General features: G+C 43.5%; 1 protein-coding gene across 7 annotated transcripts; it reads left to right on the top strand.

Annotated features, from left to right (window-relative positions):
• On the top strand, positions 1-27,222 carry Atpalpha (sodium/potassium-transporting ATPase subunit alpha). 7 transcript variants are annotated; one of them, XM_033376714.1, is made up of 11 exons: positions 10,182-10,695; positions 12,103-12,285; positions 15,237-15,317; positions 16,637-16,768; positions 16,835-17,101; positions 17,190-18,971; positions 19,030-19,245; positions 19,832-19,926; positions 26,405-26,579; positions 26,640-26,872; positions 26,949-27,222. In XM_033376714.1, the coding sequence occupies exons 2-11, from the start codon at positions 12,274-12,276 to the stop codon at positions 27,067-27,069; spliced, it is 3,114 nt and encodes a 1,037-aa protein (XP_033232605.1). In that variant the 5' UTR covers positions 10,182-10,695; positions 12,103-12,273; the 3' UTR covers positions 27,070-27,222. The 7 variants fall into 7 exon arrangements, with proteins under 7 accessions (XP_003736538.1, XP_001358612.2, XP_033232603.1 ...); XM_003736490.3 differs by lacking the exons at positions 10,182-10,695; positions 12,103-12,285; positions 19,832-19,926 and adding exons at positions 1-126; positions 23,980-24,074; XM_001358575.4 differs by lacking the exons at positions 10,182-10,695; positions 12,103-12,285; positions 19,832-19,926 and adding exons at positions 1-126; positions 21,303-21,397.
• Positions 27,223-27,712: the final 490 nt, after the last annotated feature.

The raw sequence follows: 27,712 nt of genomic DNA, 5'->3' as shown, positions 1-27,712 counted from the left end.
TCTAGAAACAAAGTGTAAATACGAGAATTTCGGAAATTCGAAGAATCGAAGGAAAAACGTTACCACCTGCCTCTGCACCCCATATACTCTCTCAATTAACATATGGCGTTAAGGTCGGATTACGAGGTGAGCGCAGCAATTAAACCAGGATTAGCAATCAAAACTAAGTTAATTAAGTGCAAAAACCTAAACCAGTGCAAACAATTGTTAACATGTGACGTCAGCAGACAAACAGAGCTCCAACGCCAACAACAAACGCTGAGCGGGCGTTTTTTTAGTGGGAAAAATCGAAACTCGTGCAAAAGTGTGTGTGTGTGTGTGTAAAAATGAGTGCATTTGTGTGTGCTGGCTATTTGTTTTGTTGCTATTATATTCAAAAGCAGCAACAACAACAATAACTGCTACTGGCCACTGCGACGCCAACGCCTATGCCAGCGTCGAGAGCTCTGCGCCGGCGACGCCCTAAGACGCTGCCAAGTTTATTAATTTGTTTTCGGCTCAGTCCCCGTTCTCTGTTAACGTTTGTGGGGGATATATGTACATGCGTGAGGGGACGTGGAGCTTAGAGCTCCCCATATGCTCTCCGTCCTATTGGGCCCTGTCACACCTGCAGGCCAATCTTAGCGTGGCTTAGAGAGGCTTCTTACCTGCTGGCCATTGCGGTCGAACCCTCCAGAGGCTGGTTTTGGTTGCAGGGGGCGGGGGGAGTGAGTCGCTCTCAACTTCTAATGCGCGCGCGAGAAAGAGAGAGCGAATGGGAAATTTTTTAAAAAAAGTCCCGCTTCGAACATTTGGAAGCAGTATCGAACAGAACGAAGCAGTGTGAAAAAACCCGAAAGACATTTTCCTTCGTGAAACTTCATTTTTCCCCGAAGAGACAGTGGCGGGTCACAGTATTGCACACAGTAGCGGGGGAAATAGGGGTTAGGTTAGGTGTGGTTGCTTATAGGGACAGCAGCGGTTCGAATGACAGTTGCGGTCAAAATATTAGTTACACATGCAGCGTGGCATCGGCTAGAATATTGGTACGGTGTTCCCTCCCTTGGCGATGGCATGCGCAATCCCTCAAGTTTCCAGTCGGCTTCAAGCTCTCTTTTCAGTTTTTTTGGTGCCGCTTTGACTTTCATTTCTCGATTTTCGCTTGGAAGCGAGAGAGCTTTCTTTTGTGTGTTTGTGTGTGTGTCTGGAAATTTTCCACTTTTCGGCTTACATAACCGGTAGAATTCCGTGCTAGTGCTCTATGCCATGCAACTGGCAACGCACCACACCCCCTAGACTCCACTCCTCCTCCCTCAGGCCACCATCTCGAAGATTTTGAGACGTCCTCTCTCATCCGTATTGGAACCTCGTGCAGAGACCACGCCACAGCGCAGAGAGAAAACTACCCTCATCGTTGTCTCTCGTTCACATTTACATTTCAATTTTGCCATTCTTGTGCCTCCGTCCGTTTCTTTTTTTCTTCTTTCCGGAATTGGTGTCATTGGGGCGAGTCGTGCGCTGCTAATTACACAAACACACATACACATGCATACAGGCGGATAGATACATAGATACATTTTCGTATTTGCATGAGTCTTCCTCTGGCCTTTCCCCGCCTATTTTTACCAAAGTAAAGTAGTGCCCTGCCCCCACAAATGACAACACTTAATTACACCGCAAACGTTAATGAGAGCCGCTGCTCTCATGGCTGCTGCTGCTGCTGCTGGTCTCTGGACTTCCATTAATTATCACGGACCGCGAAACGGCCAGTTCATATTCATATATGTAGATATGTATGTATATGTATCTCTATTGATTGCTTGTCACGCACTCGAACACTCCCTAAAGTATGCAAAACTACTTCCAAAACTAACCATGGGCCCACTGACATTGCACAGTGGGTCAACCACACTAGGCGTGCCAGACAATTTTAGTATATCCATTGACAACTTTTTGTTTGAAGAAGGAAAATGGTTTACTGAAATATTAATTAATGAATGAGTTTAGTAAGAATTTATTTATACAGTTTATCATACGCTATAAAGTTTGAACAAAGTATCCTTTTAAACATATCTTTACAATTGAAAGACTAAGACTAAGGAATTTTGGATCTGGGAAAGTATGTACAGTAAAATAAGTTTACTATGATCTGTTGAACCCACTCTACACTCTACAAAGTTTCCCCTTAGTGAACGGATACACTCGCCGCGAGCGGTACAGGATTGGGAAATATGGTACTGCTTGAAAACATAACATGACCTATGATCTATGATAATAGACAGGATAGATTAGCATAGCAGAATAACACTTTTAAAAACGAATGTCTAAAATATTGCTCAAATAACCTGAAGCAATTTTCGTTTATTCTGGCCCTTAAGTTTATTGAAAACAAAGTAATCCGTTTTATTGAGCAAAATTCCACAGTGCCTTTGGAATATTTTATGATTTCACGCACAAAATCCGCAAAGAGCTACGTTATGCTCGGGGCTGGCTGCCTGTGGCCCCCAGGCACTATCCACACACCATTACCATCCCATCGCACCCCCGCAGCCGTATCCCCGCCATAGGTTCGTTTTGTATGCTGAGTCATGCGCTTTCAATTTAAGTCAATTGAGAAAAAGCACAGCGAAAATCAAGAAACTACAATCTGATGATGTTCTAAGCAGACAACAGAAATACGCACCGAATATCGCTCCCAGCAACAAAGTGATAATGAAGTTGAGAATGAAGTGGAGTGCTAGTGCCAGTGCCACTGCCACTCGATTCCTGCTCTTGATGCGACGCGTTTTTCATGGGGCAGATGATGTGGCACAGCTGGCCCAATCGAGAGAACCTGCTGAGCTGTATCTGAGAAAAAAAGCGTATCATCCAACCGACCAAAATGCAGATAAAGCAATTAATTATTCGTAGCTGGGGGGAAGTTTAGCTAGACAACAAACAAAAGATTGGGCTGACAGCGTGGATATGATATGTCCATATATCGCATTAACAATCTCCCCCCCACTCGTATGTGGAGCATTATCAGCAGTAATCAACATTGGCATACATCACATTCCAGATAGCCAAGTCAATCCACACGGTTTCCTGCTCCAGCCTGGGGACGGGCCCTCTGTCCCTGTCCACCAGTTTATGCTGCCTTGCCTCCGTTTTCTACTTATCCAGCGGCTCGCAGCTTGTTGACGGCTATAAAAAGCGACAGGCAATCTCGTATCGCGATAGTAATTACAACTGGAAAATACCAGAAAAACTTCGCGGGACGCTGACTTGCTTTAGCCGCCGCCGGTGTTTAGACCGATGGGGCAATCAAAGCGTGGCAACAAAACAATATTGGCCATTTTAATTCAATTATACGCCAATAAAAATCTAATCAACAGACAATGCCCAACCCACACACAGCCTGCAGTCTGAGAGGGAAGGGAGAGCTCGGACTTGGGCCCGACATCAATTGGAATTGGCAGTCGGCGCGAGCAGCAAGATGTGGCAAATTATCATCTGTTTTCTGTTTGCTGTTTGCTGTCACTTTGCCACATTCAAAGGTTGCCAAAGTGCACGGGGCACAAGGACTCTGGAATCGGAATCGGAGACCCAGTTTGATTTTTTTCGATTCCGTGCGATATTTGGCACTGCGCTCGAGACTTACGTCAGTGGGCGAGAGTGGGTTTAATTACTGGGTGGGTGGGTGGTTGATTGCATAACTGGCTGTTTGGGGCATGGGCATTCGTGATATACTCACAAGTTGTTAGCCTTACGTCTGCTTATCAGATAACAAACAAACGAACACTCAACACTTGTAGATTAGGTCTGAGAACGGGGCGTTGATTTATTTTCGGTTTTTATTGTTTTCCCCTCTATTTCCAAGCCCACTGATTGTCCGCCGCACTCTTCTCTCGGAAGAGGCTATCGATCAAACGTTGCTTAAGACACGGCGACTCCTTCAAGGGACGACCCTGAGACCCAGCAACAGCGACCCTTCTTTGGCTATTGTGTTCTCTGTCTGTGTGTGCTCTCCAGGTAAAAATACTTGCAAGGCTGAGCACAGCTTAGATCTATTGTCACTCGAACAAGAAGGAAACCTTTGTCTGTTGACCGCGCGCTTCCAGTTAAAACGAGTTTTCTGCAGTTTGATGTGATCTTTTCAACTCAAACTCGACACACAGATACACAACTCACACGCACACACACTCGTACGCACTTAATATCGTCAGTTGACAACAATTACCGCAATTGCCCGATCATCTTGTGGGAGGAAGTCAACGAGCTGAGATTAAGGCCGTTCTGTGTCTGGCATTCATAATGCCAAAGGAAATGACATAACTGTCAAATGAGGGATATAGGGGGGCTCTGAAATTAAAGAAACTTCTATAGCGTCTATATTAGCGAAACATACATATTCTTGGTGTGAAATATTTCACTTGCTAAATAGCAGGTCTATGGATACAGTAGCTACTAAAGCAACCCTTAATGTTTCTCGTCAAGACCGAACCCAGTGTCGTATCAAACAGCAATGTGTCTCGTCATGCACACGACATGTACATATGTGGTTTTTGTGTTGTTTGGATAAGTAGCGAAGCAATGGGAGGCGTTGGGAGCGAGGACTTTTATTTCTACGGAAAGGGACCACCTGATTTATTGTTTCGTTGTGTTTAATAACAATTATAAGTATAATAATAAGTAGTCTCTTGTTCAAAAGCTACTCATAGTATTGCTACATATCTCAGCGAAATGTTTGTGGAAATTGCAAAGAAAAAACCAACACAGAGGTCTTTAAAAATTCAATCTATACGATTTTTTTGGAATAAATAAATAAATCCCGTTCGTACTTGCTAAAATCAGATGGAACTGGGATTTCTCGTCTATAAATAAGATATCATCGTCAGCGAAGCAACGAAAGAAATCTCTCTGGCATTGAATATTTCCAGAAAATATTGGTTCCTACCTGCAAGATGGAATGGAAATCTTTTTCCAAACAATGCGGACAATTGAAAGATTGTGCCGGGCAGACCTGGATCCCTGCTACTGGATGAAATGTTACTCAATTGTATGCATGGTGTCTATAGATGTCTCTGTATTTGTATCTGTATCTGCAGCTGTATCTTTGTATTCGCACTTTGCCTGATATCAGACACTTGCTCGCCGTGTGATTGTAGCTTCTTAAATCGTCATAATAAATTTTGATTTAATTTAATGCCATATATATGACGACAATATCAACAATTGCTGCCACTTACACATAAACAGACACACGATGCACGACAAGTCCGTAATTTGTTTTAATTTAAATACAATTTAATACACATTGCTGACGCTGCCACAGCCACAGCCACTGTCGCTGCCACACAGCCATTGGATTTCACACTCACACTTGGCACTTCCAGGCCTTTGGCTGAATGCAAATGCAAACAAATTAAGCGGCCCGCCCAATGCCAATGGCCAATGTTTGCCCAGCATTTTGGCAATCGAACTCTGAGGCAGGTGCTCCCAAAAATAAACCAAACCAAAATGAAAATGAAAATAAAATCAAAATTATCGCACTTCTGTCTAATGACAAATAAGCCGGCTAAATAAATAACTATCGACAATTGTAATTGCTTTCGCAGTTCGAAGCACTTGAGGCGAACTGGTTTGCGCATTTGCCACTGTAGTACTCTGGTCATGATCGGGAGAAGTGCGTCAGCAGATAGCCAATAGATAGCGTGCTATCAGGAGCTGCTTACGTTGCCAGGCAACCTTGAACGCGAATCGAAGGGATCTTGGGAGCTATTTTCGACTCAAGGCTCAGAGCTCTGTGGCTCCCTTGTATCGTGTGTTCTCACTGTATTCCAATTAGACGTGCCAACGTGCCACAAATCGACGTCGACTGTTGGACACTGCTGCTGCCGCTGCCGCTTAAGTAGGTTAGCCAGCACGTTCTCAATTGAGGCTGATTTAGTGCAAAGCGTTTCATTGAGCACTGGCGCGTGTCAACCATGTGTCAGTCAGTCAGTCAACACCCCAGTAGAAGGCTGAAATAAAAGGTGAAAAACCAAGACAATATAGGTTTTTCAATCAATAAATACAGATAAATATATGTTAGATCTATCTGCTGTCCATCATTGTGGCAAGAACAAGTGTAACAAGTACTTTATCCTTAAGCGGTTTTCCCTTTAAGGATCTACTGTCGCTTTTCCACTAAAGCACATTTGTCGAGTGATGCGAATCATGTTGAATGTCCCATAAGCAAACGGACACATTCCTTATACTCCTCACAGTTCTAAACGTCGATTATTCCCCTAAGGGAACGGTTTGAACCATTGCAACGAAGAGCATTGATCGGATCAGATCAGTATCTATAAACCGGTCGTAAACTGTTCGAAGTGGCAACACACGTTCTCTAAAGTCATTTAAATTTATTGGCAGTATATAAAAATCTTATCTGATAATAATAATAATACCCAGATATTCCACAATATGCTCTTGTATGAGGATAAGAAAATATGATGTATATTTGTAATAAGCATTAGTAAAATGTTTCTACAAAACATGTACGGGCATATATCGACGATGTTACATTAGTTACACATAAAGATCGAAGTCTTACAAATCTTGCACATCGGTATGTGAATTGCAGTGACAAAAACAGTGAAAACCAGTAATCCATTAGTAACTACCGTTCTAGCAACATAATTAAGGTGTGTATCGTGTTATCAGTGGACTTTATGATTATGATTTGGCAATTCTGGGCCAAACAATTTCAAGGCACTCCGGAATACACTCCGAAATCTTGTGAATCCATTTTATCAACAGAATAAGGCAAATCACTCTGACTCTGGCAATATCCCATCCCCCAACGCGAGACAACAAATTTGGTCAACATATTGGGCCCACTCCTTCCCCCTGCCCATTTCAGCCATTTCAGACGTCCGTGCCATCCAGTTACTGGGCAATGACAAGTGCTCACACGCGCTGAATGGTCTATAGAATATACGTGGACTCGGCTTTTGCTTACTTTATTATTATGTATATTTTAATTTTGATTAGAATTTATTGCTCCATTTTCGGTCTCGCGCGGGTCGCATTACCCAACTGAAACTCAAAGCCAAACGCTGCCCATCTCCGTCTCTGTCTCTGTCACTGTTTCTGTACGAGTATCTGTATCCGAGAGATGCGCTGCCATGAGATGAGATGAAACCAAGACCTGCCTGACCGCCCACAATGATGCAGCCCAGCCCCGTCCAGTCCAGCCCAGTCAGCTGCTGTTCTACGAGTATCCGTCCGTGAGGCTTATGCTTTCCACTGCTCTACTAAATTAAACGTGGAATAACAATTGGTTTTTTCCGGGGCATTTCATTCAATGCTGTGTGTGCCCCGAGAGATGCCAGTGACTTTCCTTCGTCGTTGTCGTCGTCTAAGGTTTTTTTTCATCTTTTTTTTAACTACGGGATGGATGGCTGGATGGTCGCTTCTTTACAATGGGGAATGGGCGTAAATTAGGCGAGCTATGTATGCTCGTAAATCTATTGTCATAAAACGCCTACGAGGAGCGACGACAAGCGTCAGACGAGCAAATTATTGCATGTCTGTCCACTCGAATGGCATCATAGACTAACTAGAACCGGGACTCGCACTCATACTGAGTTTATACGATTGCCAGCATTATGATCTTACTTTGGGAAAGCTCAGCCCAAAGAGCAATAATTCCCAAAGGAAACTAAAGAGCCGCATCAAATCGTGACAAGTGTCTGTCGTATGAGCAATATGATGAGACTTCTCTTCACAGCCCAAAAGCCACAGGGGTTTACGCCGAGGACGAGGGTCCACACACATTTTAATCAATGCTCAAGTACAACAGACCGTTCCGCTGTCAGCTTTATGAGCACACTCGTGATTATGCTGCTGCCCGGAGTGCAGTCTCCGATTTTGCCCAGGGCCAGGTCATGAGCGCCGCTATTATGCAACACAAAAGAGCATCATTGCTACTCCTCCTCCTCATGCTTTTTGCAGTACTGCACTCGACAATTGGCAATTAGCGTGTTGGCCAAAGTTTTAGCTGCTTGTTGCCAAAGGGAAGTGCACGATTTAACACCCCAGCCACATCCAGCCATTTCCAAATGCAAATGCACCCAAAAAAAAAAACCCGCGGGTGGAAAACCTGTTTAGATTCATCTCGTTCAATGAAGGCACATAAGGGGCTCCGACTTTACCTTTTGTTGACTTTGACACCACTCAAATTTTTAGAATCATCATAGAGTGGATCTGCGTATTGATTTTGACTAAAAGTCATAATTGCTTTCACACAGATAGATTGAAAGGGAGAGAGATAAAGCCTTTTGATGGCATATCGATTTTTCAAATATGCGGAATTATACGTATACTCGTAAGGGTGCGACACGACACGTGCCGGAGGCGTGTCCGGCATTGAAACTCCTCAAATTGAGCTGTTCCAACGGTAGCCCCAGATGTGGAGTGATCGATGACGAACGACCGCGATATAGGGCGCCGTCTGGATACGTTAAAGTGACACACATCGAATGTCTGTTAATGCCCAGTTCTTGTCATTTGACCATTTGTCAGGTGGAACAATTCACTCTGACGCTGGCTCCTATGACGTCTGCATTCACTTTACATAAGCAGTAAATCGCGGATCCTACCCTCAAAAGTACATATACGAGAGGGGGATATATCGCATCCCTCTATGTCCTGATTTTAATTCCCATTTTGTCCACTTTCAGCTTTTGGTCCTGTTGCCAAGTGGTTTTTTGTGCCGCGTCGTTACATAATTTTATATTAGAGCAGAGAGCGGGTCGCTCTCCGTTTAGTTTATGTGGGTTTTTGGAAAAAATTGGCTGACATGCAGGGAGGCTAAGCAAAGTTGATGACCCACAAATAAAGTCTCAGTTTGTCGGGATATTAGATGCGATTAGATTAGTAGATAGGACGTGCACAATTTCAATCTGGAAACTGGTTTTCCCACTGCTATTGATCCATTAAGGGGTAGTACGAGTGGTAGCCTCACCCTATCCCTGCCACCCCCCCAGCCTTAACCAGTGACTGCTCCAAATGCCAGAGACACAAACTTTTCCGCTGCTTTTGCTCGCCCGATGTTTTTCTATTGATTTTCCGTTGGCGTTTCGTGTTACTCACTGACCGACCACATTTGTAAAGAATGCTCTTGTGTGTGTGTGTGTGTGTGTGTGTTTGTGTTAGCCAGTGAGTGCTCCATGTAATTAAACCTGACTTACAAGCACCCCGAAATAGACTCGAGGACTTCTCCGAATGGATATTAAAAGTGTCCTTAAGCTCTGCCGATGTCGTTATGCCGCCCCTCCCTTGTGACCGAGCTCACATTTTCTGTTGAAACTCGAGATACTTACAAACTCGCATGCATATATCCGTACAATTCGAATAGATACTATATACATTCATTCGTAACTGGTTGTCCTACAAAAGCGAGGCTGCCGATAGTTACATTTTTGATTTACTGCTAGATGGAGGTTTGGGTTTCTTGTGACTTTGATAGGGCTCTGACGGCTGTGCCTTGTCTAACCGACTTGGGATGTGAATAATTGACATCACTCGCCTCTTTCCGAGCTTAAAGTGACGTCATTCAAGGGCTCGATAAGCGATTAAAATAGGCGGTCGGACAGGCAGGCAGGCGGCTGTGTGTTTTTGGCAGAGCAGATAGTCGTAATACCGAAAAAATGCCAAAGTTGGTTCGCCCTTTTAACAGACGCTTTGTTTTCGTTATACAATTTATGTACGAGGCAGATCTCTGACACACATTCCCCTGCAGTGCCAGTTCTACGGGTCTTTCTGCGCACAACCCCTAAGAGCTGTCCCTCTCTCTGTCTCTCTCGCTCTCTCGATGAGGGCTCAGCTCAGCGCTGCTCCAGTTTCGAAGTTCTCGTCCCACTGTGGGCTGTGGGCTGTGGGCTGTCTGCTGCGCTGCCCTGCCTCACTTGTCACACTGCCATATATTCGGGCTTGCCGACTGAGAGTTCGAAAGCTCCACTAATGCCGCTACACACTGTGTGTGCACTTTTTCGCACGCTGTGAGCGTGGAGCAGATTAGGTGGGCCTCGTGGAAGAGAGTGCTCGCGGGAACGCAAAGGAAAGCGAGAGACAATGAGAGAGTGCTCGCTACACATCTGACGGGCGAAAGCTTCCGACGTTGACGACGACGACGCCGCAGCGTCGACGATAGAACGTTCTACGAACGAAAAGCTTAACCACTCGCGGCACGCTGAAAATTTACAGTCGAACGTCGTTACCGAACTGGGAAGGTCGGTCTAACTGTAGCAGTACTCTGAGTTCTCGTCTTTGTCGGGTGGTACAGCCAGTGTGCTAGTACTAGTACAGCTCTTCTCCGCTCCCGCCCCGCCGCCGCCTGCGTTGGTTGCGCTGGTGTGCTGCTTACACAATAACTGTGCATCGATTGGGTCGAGCAAGAGGAAGCACACGGACAGTGGAAAATCAGGATAAGCAAAAGCAAAAGGCAAGCTCTTAAGCTGCTGCCCTGCGGCTTAACGAGTACCGTTCCTGAGTCCGATAAAAAATAAATAGCAACGCGTGTGAATATTTATTGTTGAAATCGAAAAGAGAAACGTATCAAGTGCAAAACAAGTTCCAATACTGCTAACGGGGTAGTTTTTCTGCGAAAACCCCCCAACAGAATCCGCCTTCGAGTACGGCAACGCAGAAGCGCAGAAATTGTGTAATAGCCCCCGACGTGTGTAAAAGGTAGAAAAATTGAAAACCCCAAGACACCAGGCACCCCCCCTTTTGCCTGGTATCTTTTTAATGTTTTTTACAACTGCAGCAGCGACCACCGTCAGAGTAAGCGACAACGTCCTTGTACCGAATCGATTTTCCAAAACTTCATGCCTGGCCGTAATGGATATAGACATTTCTAACCGACCCGCGACCCCCGACTCGCTTCCGACCCGCACTCGGAGAGGGCCCCTCGAGAGAGCGAAAGAGAGATCTCCCATAACGGACAGACAGAAAGATTTTCTATAATGAAATGGGGAAAATGAAAGAAGTGAAAATGCATTTTTCGCAGATTTGACAAAAGTCCGAGAGTGTGTGTGTGTGTTTGTGAGTGTGCCATTAATATTGGATAGCGTGTGTGTGTGTGTGTGTGTGTGTGTGTGTGTGGGTATGCTACGTTTCCTCCCCAAAAAGACTTCTGCGTCTGCAGAAATCTGTTTTTTTGTGTCTCGTACATTTCGATTTGGCATTCAATTTTGCGTTCATGGCAGAGCAACGGAACGCATGTCCGTCCTGTCCTGTCCGTCTGTCCGTTTTCCATCTGTCCGTTCGTTCCCATTGTGCCACTGACGTACTTTTTTTGTGGCAATGAAATCGTTTAGATTCAATTGACGCGATTTACATTTTGGAATAGCAGTAATTTCCTGGCCACCCCACATAAGCGAAGACCATCCATAAAGAGGGGATAGCGATAGCTTTAGCTGGGTTGGACAAGGTACCGACAGGGAGGGGAGGGCAGAAATCAGGGGGACTGACGAGGACTCCCCGCTGTTGGATATTTCATAATTCTGCGATGCCATCAGAAGCAAAAACACGATTGCAAAACGTAGCACAAAAACGAACAACAAAAAATGAGCAGAAGAGGGAAAATCGAGAGTCTTCGTGTATAGCAGGGGGGAGACAAATCTTGGAAAAAGTACGAGTACGAGTATGAGCATTTTTCTTTTTCACATTTCCCTCGCTCGCGCTTCTAACGGCTTCTCTGCTCTCGCGGCGCTGTTTACAGTTAAGCTCTCGCTCATTTTCGAAATTCGAATTCGATGTCCCTTAGTCTCTCTCTCGCTGGCCTCTCCCTCTCTCTCTCTCTCGCTCTCGCTCTCTACAGACTGTGTGCTTTGCCATGTGCCGTTATTTCGTATCCTGCTGTTGGCTGCAGTTTCCAGCCCGCCTGCATTTCCACACTTCCACCACCTTCCAGTGCCGCTGCCACTGGCATGACTTTCCCATGACTCCATATTTCCAATGGCTCGGCTCCACTCGGCGCTTCCAGTGGCTGCGTGTCCCAGCAGGGTCGTTCCTGTCGATTGTTGCATAAGCGTAAATCATTATACCACTTTTCATTTCTCCATATTTTCTTTTTGCTTTTTCTCATTGCAGTTTATCTTAATTGTTTTTAGTTTGTATAATTGTTATTTGTTCCATTTGTTAAGTTTGACTTTGTATCGTTGTCGCTTTTCGTTGTTTGTTTGAAACACGTCTCCGTCTCTCCGTCTCTCTGTTCTCTGTTAATAAGTTTTTACGAAGAAAAACCGCAACAGCAAACCCACTATGAGTGGTCAGGTGGGTAATGGGCAGTGACAAGCTCTGAAAACAGTATTTCATCTTATTTACGTATTTTATTTACTTTCATCATTTATAATTTTCTCGGAATGCTGCCCAAGCATGAATAATTGCAATAATCTTATTTTATTTTTATACATATATACTTTTTGTAATACTATAATTTTTTAGCTTATCCATTAAGTGTAGAGTAAAGTCACAGTCTCTGCTAAGTAAATTGCATAACTCGACTGACTTCTCGAGTACTTCTGCCTTCTGCCCTTGGGGGAGTCTCTTGTCTGTTCTCAGCTGCAGCCACCAGCAGCATCAGCAGCATCAGCAGCAGCAGCAGAGGTACTTCTGATAACGAACTCGACCATAAAATGAGGGAAATCCAGTTTGCGGCTGGGTAAACGGAGCATGCAAAAACAGGCAAATAATAAGCAAACAATTAGCACCAAATCGTTAATAATGTTTAAAGCTGGAGATATCATTAGCGAGTCTCTCGGTTCGGGTTCTGGTTCTGGCTCCTCAAAAACAAGTTGAGCTCCCATGTAAATGCAACCCAAAGATACTAAGGGAGAGAAGGAACGTGTCTCGCCACGATCTGTTATCAAGCACGAAAACTGGTTTCGGGCCCTGCAGTGGGGGTATTTCGGGGGCTCCACACTCCAGCGAGCGACAATGCATATTCATAAGTTAATATTGTGTGTTCCGAGATGGAACACAGAATGCTCTCCCCCTCCCATTACACCTGTTCGACATCTCTCTCTCTCTCTCCACATATGCTAGTGTGTGTGTGTGTGTGCGTATGTGAGATTGAGAGTTACGCCGCTTCATACTGGTTTCAAAACTGGTTCAAACCGAATCTTACACTCACCTCCGACCGTAACCGTATGCACCCCGTGTGTGTGTGTGTTCTGAGAGTGTTCGGACAATTGATGTGTTGTACCCCTCGCCACCCCACCCCACCCCATCGCTTTGTGTGCGGCTTAATTTGTTCATTTTCGGTTACGCCCGCGAGTTTACACGTTCCTCAGAGATACTTTTGCATTGATTGAACAATTAGCGTGTCAATTCTGTCTCTATATTTCTCGGTCTCTTCCTCTAGGCGCAGTCTAGCACTCGGGGCCCGATGCGATGTCTGTTTGTTGTAAATTGATATTCAAGTTCAAATGCCAAATGGTTTGCGGCAAAATGTGCGCAAACTGTTCAGCAAAATGGTGGGGGGCATGGGGTATGGGGAATGGGAAATGACTGAATGAATAGCTGGAGCGCAGCCACAGATACATTTGTATCTATTCGCCTAATTGGCAATGTACGCTGCCTGCTCGACGTTTGCCGTTCGCTCGCTTATGTAAGCCTTTGCCATTGTCGCATTCTGATTTATATGTATGTACATACATATATCGCCTCGATCTGTATCTATGTATCGCATCCTGGACGCCAGTCTAATTGCTCGACTACGGTACAGGTTCACATGCCTCGTTTTGTTAGCAATTTTGTGAATCAATTGTTTGGGATCAATTGAACCGTGAACAAGCGCGATTAAGTTGAATTAATTTGTATAGGAAAACCAAAATTAACGCCATTGTGGGAGAGAAGAACGAGAGCTCACCCTCCTCCTGTCACTACGTTAACAATTGTTTTGCACTGATTTGATCCACGAACCAAACAGTTTTAGCCCGTAAGCCCCGTAAGTTACTTTAAGCCACAGTCTAACTAATTTTTGCAACTCTTTGCTCTCTCCTTATCAAAATAATCAACGCCTCAGATTGTCTAGCGTTTGTGTGAAACAAAAAAAAAAGGGCGAGCGAGCGGGCACTGCTCCACGGGAGATAACCAGCGAGAAAGCCTGCCTACGCCGTGAAGGCGGCAGATCAGATAGATCGATAGTTGCACGACAAATTTGTGTGGTAAAATGTGCGTAAGCCAAAATAAGAGTAACCCCCACCCAAAGTTCTAGATTTATTTCATGCGTACGAAAACCCCTAAGAAAAAAACATAAACTATATAAATCACGAAATGCCAAACAAAGCGTACGATTTTCGTATGTTTCTACCCGAAAGTTGTCTGCCCAGAAGTCCGTCCGGCCGTTGAGCGTCATCAGCGACGGCGTCGCGTCCATGTGAGCGCGACAGGTTTGCGTTCTCCCTCCCTCTGTGTTTGCCCAGAGAGAGATACACACATGTGCCCCGTTCATATATGTAGATACATTTGTATTTTTAATTAATTTGATTTTCTGTTTGATTCCACTGCCGTGCGCGCTCTCTCGGTCTCTCTCCCCTGCTCACTGTACTTATATTTATATTGCATATCTCTCTTTTTTGTGTTGTTTTTGATTTGTTTTTTTGTGCTGACGGGTCCGCTCTTTACCCGCATTTTGTTTGCTTTTGCAAAGTGAGTCACGCACTGCAGATAAGGCCGCGCACTTGCCACTGATCGAATTTTGGCGGCCCATTGACTGGGAAGCCGTCCCGCGTGGCGCCACGGAGAAAGCTATGTATAACACGTGATTCATTGTCCTTTGGCCTGACCCCGAGTGAATGAGTTTTTGCGCTGAATCATTCAAAAACAAATCGCGTGTTGCTAGGCCACAGGAAAACCACACAAACCACATCCCTCCCCATAGACAGTCTGTGAAAACACCCACCTTAAAGATTAGTATAAGGTTAATTTCTAATCAATCGAATATAGCTACACATTTATTACGTACATACTTGCTATAGTTATTTTTATAAGTATTTTATACTGTATTGTACCTATGTCTGTGCATTTGTTTATGCTCGCATTTCGTTTTGTTCCTGTTCCTGTTTTTGATTTGTATTTTTTATCCCCGTTTATATATACGTTTGTTTGTTCGCCCATCATCGACATCATCAATCAAAAAACCAACACCACCCAAACCAAAACCCAACAACCAATTGACCCACCGCACCACTCGAAAAAAAACAAACCTTCGATGCGCGTAGCATGGGAGAGCGGACTCTTATCGAGTCGCCACGGTTATTGCGACCGATGACGACAATCGCACAGCCGATGGTCACTACAAGGTAAATCGAATTTTCTTTCACACGCACTCGCATTCGTTCACTCCGCACTCTCTCTCTCTCTCTCATCCACATATTTATAAATGTTTCCCCCCCCCCCCCCCCCCCCCCCCTTTTTCACTTTCTATACTTTTCATTATACTTACGATTCTTTAGGATACTAACCTTTCCACCCATTCCCATTGATTTACCCCCGAACCAGTCCGTCTATAAATGCATTTATTATTTATTATTCATTTATATTTGGGCATGATTCCAATGGCATTTACGGCCTAAGAGCCACCGCGGGCCACCGCGAGCGCATGACATTTAAAAGAAATCATCGAAATGCTTACAGAACTATAAATAGCCCCATGTCTGTCTGTATGCTGTATGTGTATTACCATGGCCAATAATAATGTCATAATGATGGCAATTTCATATTTTCCAATTCGATACGATTCGATTCCATTATTTCGAGCCATTGGCAACACCCAAGAGATCTCAGATACATCTTTCTGGCCCGGAAATATTGTCTGTACTCTAGAACTCTTTATTGTTTTGGCCATTTCTGCAGGCAGCCTCAACAATGACGTCAGAGAGCCCAAAGAGCATTGCGCGTGCTCCCCAATAGAGCAAAAAAATACTTATAGACAAAAAATGTTAAAGATAGAATGCCAGACACTAGACAGCTGCTCCTACCGTCTATATATACACGTATATTGTACATATAATATATATTGAAAGTCTATTTGATTTTATTTTATTTCATTTGTTGTTTTTTATTCTGCTAATTCGAATGCTGCTTCCGAGGTCAGTGCATAGTAAATCGTACTGCAATATATATTTTAGGAAAAGCTACATTTTCATTCAGTTTTCATTTCTTTTGTGTTTGGAACGTATGTCATTTGTTTGTTTGTTTTTTTACTGCAATTCAATTAGTTTTACGTGCTCTTGGCATTCAAATGCATAGCCGGGAGGGAGCGTTTCGCATGCCTCAGATTACTAGAGCTATTCTGAATATTCTCACGCTCCTCGTCGCCCCATACGATATAGCAATCATCCTCAGACAAAAACACAATGTAATACACACTGCAGGTTAATACTTATATATATTAATTGACAATTCTTTTGGGTAAGTAGGTGGCTGCTAATCCCCTTCTTGTCTCTAACTTTCCCTGGTCTAACGGTCTAACAATATAGAACACTCTCTACCGCCGTAAAACCCGTCTATGGGCATGAAGTAAATCGAATTTTGTGTTGTGGCTTTTCTGGGTCTTTCGCTGCTACAAATCCCAGTAGAGTTTCCCTGTAATAACATATTTCCTTTGGCGTATCCTTAGTCAAAACGCAAGATGCCGACCAAAGCAGCTAAGAAGGAGAATTTAGATGATCTCAAACAGGAGTTGGACATCGACCATCATAAGATCTCTCCTGAGGAGATGTATCAGCGCTTTCAGACACATCCCGAAAATGTAAGTCCTTCCCATGAATACACCTACTGCGATCGATCCTTATTACTTACTCTTCCATCGATATAGGGTCTAAGTCATGCCAAAGCCAAGGAGAATCTGGAGCGTGATGGTCCCAATGCGCTTACGCCACCCAAGCAGACGCCCGAATGGGTAAAATTCTGTAAGAATCTTTTCGGTGGCTTCGCCATGCTGCTGTGGATCGGTGCTATTCTCTGCTTTGTGGCCTACTCTATCCAGGCCAGCACCAGCGAGGAGCCGGCCGATGATAATTTGTATCTGGGTATTGTACTTTCCGCTGTCGTCATTGTGACGGGCATTTTCTCATACTATCAGGTAAGACTCGGTGCCCAACGGCAGTGGGCGGCTCTCCAGCTCCTCCTACCATTCCGCTCAAAACCTAACGTTTTCCGAACCCTTTTAGGAATCGAAAAGTTCTAAGATCATGGAATCGTTCAAGAACATGGTACCCCAATTTGCCACTGTCATCCGTGAGGGCGAGAAACTGACGCTGCGCGCCGAGGATCTCGTGCTGGGCGATGTGGTCGAGGTAAAGTTCGGTGACCGCATCCCCGCCGACATTCGCATCATTGAGGCGCGAACCTTCAAGGTGGACAACTCCTCGCTGACCGGCGAGTCGGAGCCGCAGTCGCGTAATGCCGAGTTCACCCACGAGAATCCGCTGGAGACCAAAAATCTGGCCTTCTTCTCAACCAACGCCGTCGAGGGCACTGCCAAGGGTGTGGTCATCAGCTGTGGCGATCACACCGTCATGGGTCGTATTGCTGGCCTGGCCTCTGGCCTGGACACCGGCGAGACACCCATTGCCAAGGAAATCCACCATTTCATTCATTTGATCACCGGCGTTGCTGTGTTCCTGGGCGTCACCTTCTTTGTGATTGCCTTCATTTTGGGCTACCACTGGCTGGACGCTGTCATCTTTTTGATCGGTATTATTGTGGCCAACGTACCTGAAGGCCTGCTGGCCACCGTCACTGTCTGCCTGACCCTCACCGCCAAGCGTATGGCATCGAAGAATTGCCTGGTGAAGAACTTGGAGGCCGTCGAAACCCTGGGCTCCACATCGACCATTTGCTCCGATAAGACCGGAACCCTCACCCAGAACCGGATGACGGTCGCCCATATGTGGTTCGACAATCAGATCATTGAGGCCGATACCACTGAAGATCAGTCGGGTGTTCAATACGATAGAACCAGCCCTGGATTCAAGGCGCTCTCTCGCATTGCCACTCTCTGTAATCGGGCCGAGTTCAAGGGAGGTCAGGACGGTGTGCCAATCCTCAAGAAGGAGGTTAGCGGCGATGCCTCAGAGGCTGCTCTGCTCAAGTGCATGGAGCTGGCCCTGGGCGATGTCATGAATATCCGAAAGCGCAACAAGAAGATTGCCGAGCTGCCATTCAACTCGACCAACAAGTACCAGGTGTCCATTCACGAAAACGAGGATCCCAGCGATCCCCGCTACCTGCTCGTGATGAAGGGTGCCCCCGAACGGATCCTGGAGCGTTGCTCAACGATCTTCATCAACGGCAAGGAGAAGGTGCTGGACGAGGAGATGAAGGAGGCGTTCAACAATGCCTACATGGAGCTCGGAGGACTGGGCGAGCGTGTGCTTGGTTTCTGCGATTTCATGCTGCCATCCGATAAGTATCCCTCCGGCTTCAAGTTCAACACCGACGACGTCAACTTCCCCATTGACAATCTGCGTTTCGTTGGCCTAATGTCCATGATTGATCCCCCACGTGCCGCTGTACCCGATGCCGTGGCCAAGTGCCGCTCCGCTGGTATCAAGGTCATCATGGTCACTGGCGATCATCCGATCACTGCCAAGGCCATTGCCAAGTCCGTCGGCATCATCTCCGAGGGCAACGAGACCGTCGAGGATATTGCCCAGCGCCTGAACATCCCCATCTCCGAGGTGAACCCCCGCGAGGCCAAGGCCGCCGTTGTCCATGGCGCCGAGCTGCGTGATGTGTCCAGCGACCAATTGGATGAGATTCTGCGCTACCACACCGAGATCGTGTTTGCCCGTACCTCGCCCCAGCAGAAGCTGATCATTGTCGAGGGCTGCCAGCGCATGGGCGCCATTGTGGCCGTGACTGGTGATGGTGTGAACGATTCCCCGGCTCTGAAGAAGGCTGATATTGGTGTGGCCATGGGTATTGCTGGTTCTGATGTATCCAAACAGGTGAGGACTTACATATGCTTTTATAGATCTGATGTACTGATCATGAATGGTTTCTCAGGCTGCTGACATGATTCTGCTGGACGACAACTTTGCCTCCATTGTCACTGGCGTTGAGGAGGGTCGTTTGATCTTTGATAACTTGAAGAAATCGATTGCCTACACCCTGACCTCCAACATTCCCGAAATCTCACCCTTCTTGGCCTTCATCCTCTGCGACATACCACTGCCACTGGGTACCGTCACCATTCTCTGCATCGATCTGGGCACTGACATGGTAAGTTCTTCCACCTGGGATCGCACCATCGAGCCTTCAAAGATCCTCCTTCCCCCAGTTCAAGTCTAACTAAAGTTAATTTTAACTTTGCGATTAAGTCAGTTCGAGCAATTGAAATGTAAAAGTTGTACCCATCCGTCCAACCAATCCGTATATCCCCTGTAACTGTTAAGAACTAGTGTCTTGTTTAACCCACGATCCGATCCGCACTGGTGAGCAGATACCTGCCATATCGCTGGCCTACGAGGGACCCGAAGCGGACATCATGAAGCGTCGTCCACGCAATCCGGGCGTTGACAATCTGGTCAATGAGAGGTACATAATCCTCGCAGCGCGTAGCACCCACACCCGAAGCCCGTGCCAGTGCCAGTGCCAAAAGCTAGGCTATGACGTAGTTTAAGTGCTCTTTTAGACCATTCTACATTTAATATTTGCTCAATGCCCACAGGCTATGTATCTACATATGTATATGCAATGTATCTCTTTCATTCAAAATTTGGAAGAGCTTGAAAAACGAACATTTTTGAAAATTATGTAAAACCGTTGCTAATGTTACCAACCTGCCATAATATCTGCCAATACTTAGGTGCCAGCCATTTCATTGGCCTACGAACATGCCGAAGCCGACATTATGAAGCGTCCGCCCCGTGACCCCTTCAACGATAAATTAGTGAACTCAAGGTGCCAATCAAGTCAATTTCTACCCCACACTACATACACACACACACGCCTACACACACTCACCCACACACACACACACACACACACACACCATACTAAAAACTAATCTCCTTGACTAAATGAAAAGAAAAGACAACAGCGAAATACTTAATAACAAACAGCAAGAGAATAACCATATAACTATAGCATATGTATGTCTCACAAATACAACTGTGGCTGGATTGTAACTATCATAAGTCCTTTGGCCTTAACGAAAAAAAAGCAGCGCAAAAACCACTAACTTACAAAGCAGTTGACACGTTTTATGGTTTATGGTTTACTAATACCTACTTTACTTTTAAGATTATCGTTTACTATCCATCCCCATCCCCATCCCCAACAACCCATCCGCATACCAAAACGTTCGTTCGCTCGTTCATCCTGTGTAGCATATACTCGAAAGCATCGAAATTCCCCGCATTTCCCTCTCTCTCTCTCTCTATACATACTCGTCGTACATTCATGCCGCATTCTGCTCCGCTCCCCACTGCTCTGTACATTTCCAGACCAATCCAGTCCATCGTTCAATTCTAAGTTTCCTTCAAGAAGATTTATATATACAGCATACTCGTATATACCCACATATACATATATAAACTATTTCGTTCATGTAAAGTTCCAGTACCGATCCAACAACACTCAGCCGAAATCCATCTGCCTATACTCGTACTCTAAAAACGCTCTAAATGTTAATTGGTGTGCGTCGTATTCGTATTTCGTTCAATATCTCTCACCGATAAATCCGTTCACACAGTTCTCGATTATTGTTTTGTTGTGTAACAGAAATTCAGCTCCCCACCATTAGACAAATTGATTGGCATTTGTTATGGAATTTTACGTTTTTTTTAAGTTTTTGTTTTTATTATTTTTGGCAAAAAGTGAATATCAAAATTGCACACAAATCGTAGCACATAGTCCACACTCCACCCGAAATGGATTTACATATAATTTTTACTTTTATTTTGATCTCAAGACCACGCATTCCCCTCTCTTAAGTCTCCGAGCATTTTAAGTTAAATCTTAAGTACTTATACTAAATACTATATATATAGCTTGTAAGATATCTCCAACAGAACTACTTACCAGAGGTAGTCCTTCCCTCAGCCCCACCACAGAACTTTTCTAGCAGCAATTGATTTCTGACTCCGGGATATTTCAGAGAGGAAAAGCAGTTGATGATGAAACATTGAGAAAGAGTTTAAGTTGCCATAATTTATCGTATTTAATTTACATTTATTTTTTTTCCACTACTACTCGTACCACCACCAACTACCAAAAAAACTACACCCAACAACCCAACAATCGAACAACCCCACTACGATCGTTCGCACATTTAGGTGCCAGCCATTTCCCTAGCCTATGAGACGGCTGAATCCGATATTATGAAACGCCAGCCCAGGAATCCATTTTGCGATAAGCTGGTCAACGAAAGGTAACGTTTATCCTTCTGCTGCTCAACAAATCAACCCAAATCAAATCAAATCAAATCAAATACAACAAATCGTACAACAAGAACAACCAACCAAAAACCAAGCAAAAATCAAGAAACAGCAAGAATCGATTTTCGTATCAAAGTAAAAGACACAAAATCCGAATGCAAGTCAAGGATTTGCCTCTTCTGCAACAACCACCAAGAAAATTCCTATCCCCCTTTATGTCACTGAAATGAAAAGCAAATTGAATAATTCTTTTATGATCCTAAGATCTCTTAAAGCAAGCCAATATCTCAAAGTACGCTTCCTCTTCTACCAAAAAAAGTCAAGATAATTAAAATCATTTTTATCTATTTCTCTCTATATACTCGTACAATATATCTCGCTATATATCTCTCTCTATAACGCTCTATATACTAACTCAAAATACTTTCAAAATAGCTTAAGTAATCATTTCTCTCTCCTTGGTTGAATGTTGATTATTTGGAAAGTTCTCCAAAGTGTTTTTTCCGTGATTTATGTTTCAATGTTATTTGATTTACGCTCTCATTTTGTAGCTTCCGTTTTAATATCTGTTCAATGTTCCCTTATATTTTCCTTACTATTCTTTTCTCTAGTCTCTGATAGTTCCGTTCAAATAGTTGGACAAGTTTATATTCTTCAAAGCGTTTAGTAATTTTTTCCTTATGTTTAAATATCATCTTGTATCTGAGTCGAAGCCATCTGTGCTTCAGTGCGGATTGCTGTGTGGGCTCGCAGACATCTTTTATATGATATTCCCTCAGCACATTCTCAAGTCTCTGGGCTCCTAGGTCCAACGATTGTCTTGTATGCCATTTTTCTAGTCCGAATCTTTTTCTCAAATTGTATTTTTTTGTTTGTTTTTTACTCTACGTTTTTTACGCGATTATTTCTTTTTGTATTTGCAATAATGCAATATATCAAATTTTTATATGCTGATAATCGTATAATCTATAGCAACAATATAGCCATTAATATCGATTGATTTTTTGTAAACTTCATAACAAATTTTTGGACACAAGGAAAATCGACTTTTTGGATATTAGAAAAGCGAAATTTTTGCACTCCGAACTATCTACATAGGTTCTAGAACATATTCACTACGATACGAATGAATGCTCCTTTCGTGGAGCCTCTCGTTTTGCCTCTCTCCGCTCTACCGCTTTCTTTTGGTCAACTCTCTATCTTTATCACACTCTTTTGTCTCTATTTCTCTATATTTTGGTATTATGACGCTTCGATATATGACATCGGTGCCAAACGTCTCTCGTATGCCCTTTGATTTCTTTGTTTTTTGATAACAGCCTAATCGTACCAGTATATTCAAGTGTAACTTTTTTATTTGTATCCTTCGATTTACGTTTATTTCAATATTTTATTTGAAGTCTTTTAGTTTTGCGGTTCGAAGGTAAGTGACTTTGTTCCCCAGGGAAGCCTGCCGAAGGCCAATTCTCTGCGCCATAAACGTATACCATAGATAGATTGTCACCATCTCCGTCTCGGACTCTCTACCATCTCTACCATTTACATAGTAAATAATCTCAATGCTAGAGCAGGCCTAATATTAGCTTAGAGACTCTGTATTTTAATAACATTCTTATGTACGTTTCAACTTATGCTAAACTACAAATATTATTATCGGTAGACAGACATCACATCATTCACGTCTCTCCATTGACTTGGACTCCTTCTCCCCCTACTATCGACTCATCCAGTACCACATACTACTATCAGTCAACCAATCAGCCAGAGTTTGCCCCTATGTCTATGTCTCTATCTAGCTATCTATGAATACAGTCTATCTCCTCCATCAGTCTCAATCATTGAATCCTGTTCTTTTGAGTTGTAGTTCAAAGACATTACACTCACCCACACAGAAATCGAACTCGAACTCGAATCCAATTCAAATTAAATCTAAACAAGGCTCAAATTGTTTGCTAGTCTTAAAAAATACTACTTTTATAACAATTTAGCGCAAGTTAAGCTATAAGCCATTTTATACACCCCTATATCTACCATTCTACTCGTACCTGTTTTATAATTAACGAACCCCGTTTTTACTGTTACTTGGGTGCTAACTGAACTTTCAGCCCCTAGTCCTAGTTTTAGCTTCGTAAGTACGCAGGAGCTAAAAACAAAATGACAAAACAAAACACCACAAAGAACACAAAAGCCACTCTACAGATCCGAAACCGATCCGATCCCCTGCGATGGTACAACTTGACACTGTCTCTCCCCGCTCTCTCCACCTGTCTATCTCTAACGAACTATCTTAGTGAATATTACTTAGCTTTTAAAGAACAAGTATTTACTATTCGCCCGCAAGCTAACATATTTATATAAATCCTTTATATGAATATACCTACTTATATATACTAATTATTCGTAAACTTTAATCGGATTTTCCTTTTGTATTTCCCCCCACATTCTTTCGACTCTTGTTATGTCTTTCTTTTGATTATCCAAAACAAAACAACTAACAACTAACAAACCTGCAACTTGCAACTCGCACAAAAAAACTGAAAATATCGATATAACCATTATTGCCATATAACGCAAGATTCCGGCCATTTCACTCGCTTACGAGCAAGCCGAGAGCGATATTATGAAGCGTCAGCCGAGAGATCCGTATCGCGACAACTTGGTCAACCGCAGGTCAGGACAAACTTAACGCTAAGTTTTAATCAAAAAAAAAAAAAAACAAACAAAAACCAAAACCAAACAATATCCAAGTGTTAAACATCCAATCTTTTAGTTGATTAGTTAAGAAACTACTAGAAAATGAACAAACATGCAACCATCTTTTTACTTTAAACGATTTGAAATTTGTTTGATGTGTTGTGGTCGTCGCGTTTCTTGCCTCGTCCCTTTGGCCAACAAACAATCAATCAATCGATCGATCGACCAATCAATCAATCAATTCTTTAATCGAATGCCAAATTCCAAATTTCATGAGTGACTGTTTGTTCGTTTGCTGATGCGTTGATGTTCCTGCGTTTTTCTTTGTTTCCTGTTTCCTGTTCCAATTCCAAAACACACACACACACACACACACACAGAGACAAATATTCCAAAAACAATTAACTGTTCTCTCTATGGTTTTTATGTTTTCGTGTTTCCTGTGTGATCGAAATATATATCTCCTTATGATTTCCGTTTCTGTTCTGGATCTCTCAATGTGGAATGAAATTCTCTTTCTCTAATATTATGATAAAAGAAAACAAAAAATCATTAAATTATCTATTGTGTTCCTTCCTTCAAATTCTAAATACATACTCGTATATTCCTCTACTTTTGTTTGATACAAAATTGAACATTGATGTATGTATGTGTTCCTTAACGTATCCCCACACACTCGAATCGAATCCTTTGTTGTGTGTTCCCAGCACAATACTCTCTTCAAAAACCCCCCGATACATGATAATGTGATTAGGAGCAAAATAGTATCACAAATAACGTAGAAATACTCGTACTGTGTGTGTCTGCAAAGAAAAACACCCAACAACTGCTTCTAGAGACTTAGGCGAAGTTTGTTCAAAGAAAAACGCTCGCTCGCTCCCAACGCTCGCCTGCATAAACAGTACAAAACGATCACAAGCAAACAAACCACCGACCTATATCTTACAATATATACCATAGAAAAACAGACCTACAAAACGAAGCTTCTGCTGTTACTTTTAGTCCAGTTAGTGCGTTACTTGTAGATGAGTTTGTTCGAGCCAATAACCAAACGAAAACCAAAAACAAAAACGCTTCCGTTGTGTTCTAGATACACCACATACTCGTACTCGTACTCCTACTCGTTATATACCAAAACTATATACAATATCTATACATACTCGTATCCAATCTCATATCGAAATCTGGTTCCAAGTGCCAAGCAAGTCGCAGTAAGTCTCAATGTGTGAGGGAGTTAGTCCTGAAAAAATATCTCGTACGTAGGTACAAATCCAGACAACCAAAAGGCAACGGAGATTTTCTGTATAATTTTGTTGTGGCAAGCTCTTGCGTGTTCCTCCTAAGTTTTATGTTAAGTGTAAGTTAAACCTTGAGTTAATGTTTTTACGTTATGTTATTAATATCGAATCTTCCTTAAACGTAAGTAAACGATTGCTGTAAAAACCGATAGATGCATTATCCTAGCTTTTCCTAGTTATAGACTCTCAATGCACGCTTCAATGTTCGTTCTGCCTGCCTACATACATCCCGTATCCTGTATCCTGTACTCTGTAACCTGTAACCTCTAACCTGTATATAGTAGTATCTGCATGTTGTAACATAGAATTAACAAAAAATGGTACTATGCTTTTTCACATTCACATCCAATGAAAACTAAAAACCCAACCAAAAGAAACGAAAATTAAAAACGATTCTGCGCTCTCGCACGCTTTTTGCCAAGCATATAATTATATACTTAGAACAATTTGCTTTTGCGCGCTCTTGAGATAAAAGAAACCACAAATTCAAATGAGATTCGCTCAGACACAATCCACGCTGTATAAAGTAAAGTCTAACACACCTAAAAAAAACCCCCAAAACGATAAACATTCATTTGCTTAACCAGCCCATAATAAAAAGAGCTTCAAGGTAAAGTGGTGGCAATAACACCAGGCTAACAGCAAATACGGACAGCTCGAGAGCCCTGCTGCGGCTCCTGGACAGGGTTTTGTTCCATCTTACGTTTTTTTTCTCTCTCTGTGTGTATGTACTTATGTAAATGTTTCTTCTTTTTGTAACTAAATGTTTTATTGAATCCAAAAAACCAAAAAACTAAAAACCCTGGCCAAGCCCTGCATGCTCTTGCCGCTGTCCGATGCCGGATGCCCGTGCCCCGATACTTTACCGCTAGCCAAACCGTAACCAGAAATGTCTTGCGTCCTGAGAATAAAACAAACCCCACACAAAGAAAAGATAGCATACCTTTGAGCGTAGTCTAATACGATTCTGTTGTCTCTTCCCCCCACACACGCCCTTGACTCGTTTAGGTTGATTTCGATGGCCTATGGACAGATCGGTATGATCCAGGCCGCTGCCGGATTCTTTGTGTACTTTGTCATCATGGCTGAGAACGGCTTCTTGCCCAGGAAACTGTTTGGCATTCGTAAGATGTGGGACTCGAAGGCTGTCAACGATCTAACTGACTCCTACGGACAGGAATGGGTAAGCTACCAGCCAGTATATCTTTTATCCCTGGTTACTAGATCTTTTTTCCCCATGTAGACCTACCGCGATCGCAAGACCTTGGAGTACACCTGCCACACGGCCTTCTTTATCTCGATTGTGGTTGTGCAATGGGCTGATCTGATCATCTGTAAGACGCGCCGTAACTCCATCTTCCATCAGGGCATGCGCAACTGGGCTTTGAACTTTGGTCTCGTTTTTGAAACCGTGCTGGCCGCGTTCCTCTCGTACTGCCCCGGCATGGAGAAGGGTCTGCGCATGTATCCCCTGAAGTGAGTATCCCCACATAGCCCCACCCCATTTGTCTTCTTCAATTTTACTGCAACTCTGAATTCTCTATACGCACAGACTCGTCTGGTGGTTCCCGGCCATTCCATTTGCGCTGGCCATCTTCATCTATGACGAGACTCGTCGCTTCTACTTGCGTCGCAACCCCGGAGGCTGGTTGGAGCAGGAGACATACTATTAAACACACACACACGCCCCAACACGTACGCCCACACCTACACCCACACCCCACACCTACAACAAAAATACAAACACACACATGCCCTCACACTACCATGAAGAGCAACAAATAGTAATGTTTATGTACCACAAAAGCCACACAACCACAGCAACAGCCAGAGCAACAGCAACAGGAACAGCAACCGCCACAGCAAAAGCAACAGCAGCAGCAACAACAACAACTGCAATTGCAACTGCAACAGCAGCGGCCACAACAACAACAGCTCCAGATAGCTGCAGCAGCAAGAACATATTACAATATATATTTTATTTTTTTAATTTAATTATTTAAAGTAAACAAAGAGAAACAAAAATGCAAGCGATAATTATTTTAAACGTTTAAGTAACTTTAAATTATAAATTAAAGCTAAAAATAAGATTTAAATAAAGTATAAAATGAAAACAAAACCGAATCGAATCGAAAACGCAGAATTGTGCAGAAGATCCGCAAGAAAGCCCAATAATTAGCAAACCAAACGAGAAATGTTTTTAGTAAAATAATTAACGTAACGAAAAGGGATAAACCGAATATTTAAATAAAAGCTTATCGATACAACCACAGCCCGATGTGTGCCCCGTTCTATGCCACATAAGAAACATGCAAC

The sequence above is a fragment of the Drosophila pseudoobscura genome, chromosome 2 (assembly GCF_009870125.1).
Source record: "Drosophila pseudoobscura strain MV-25-SWS-2005 chromosome 2, UCI_Dpse_MV25, whole genome shotgun sequence".
Classification (NCBI taxonomy): domain Eukaryota; kingdom Metazoa; phylum Arthropoda; class Insecta; order Diptera; family Drosophilidae; genus Drosophila; species Drosophila pseudoobscura.
This window is presented reverse-complemented; position numbering and strand designations above follow the sequence as displayed.

Bases quoted from the DNA above. Each gene is read 5' to 3' on its own strand.
- Atpalpha (XM_003736490.3), top strand. From the start codon at position 103: ATGGCGTTAAGGTCGGATTACGAG. The intron at 16,769-16,834 runs GTAAGTCCTTCC...CCATCGATATAG, and splicing joins TTCAGACACATCCCGAAAAT to GGTCTAAGTCATGCCAAAGC. The intron at 26,873-26,948 runs GTGAGTATCCCC...CTATACGCACAG, and splicing joins CTGCGCATGTATCCCCTGAA to ACTCGTCTGGTGGTTCCCGG.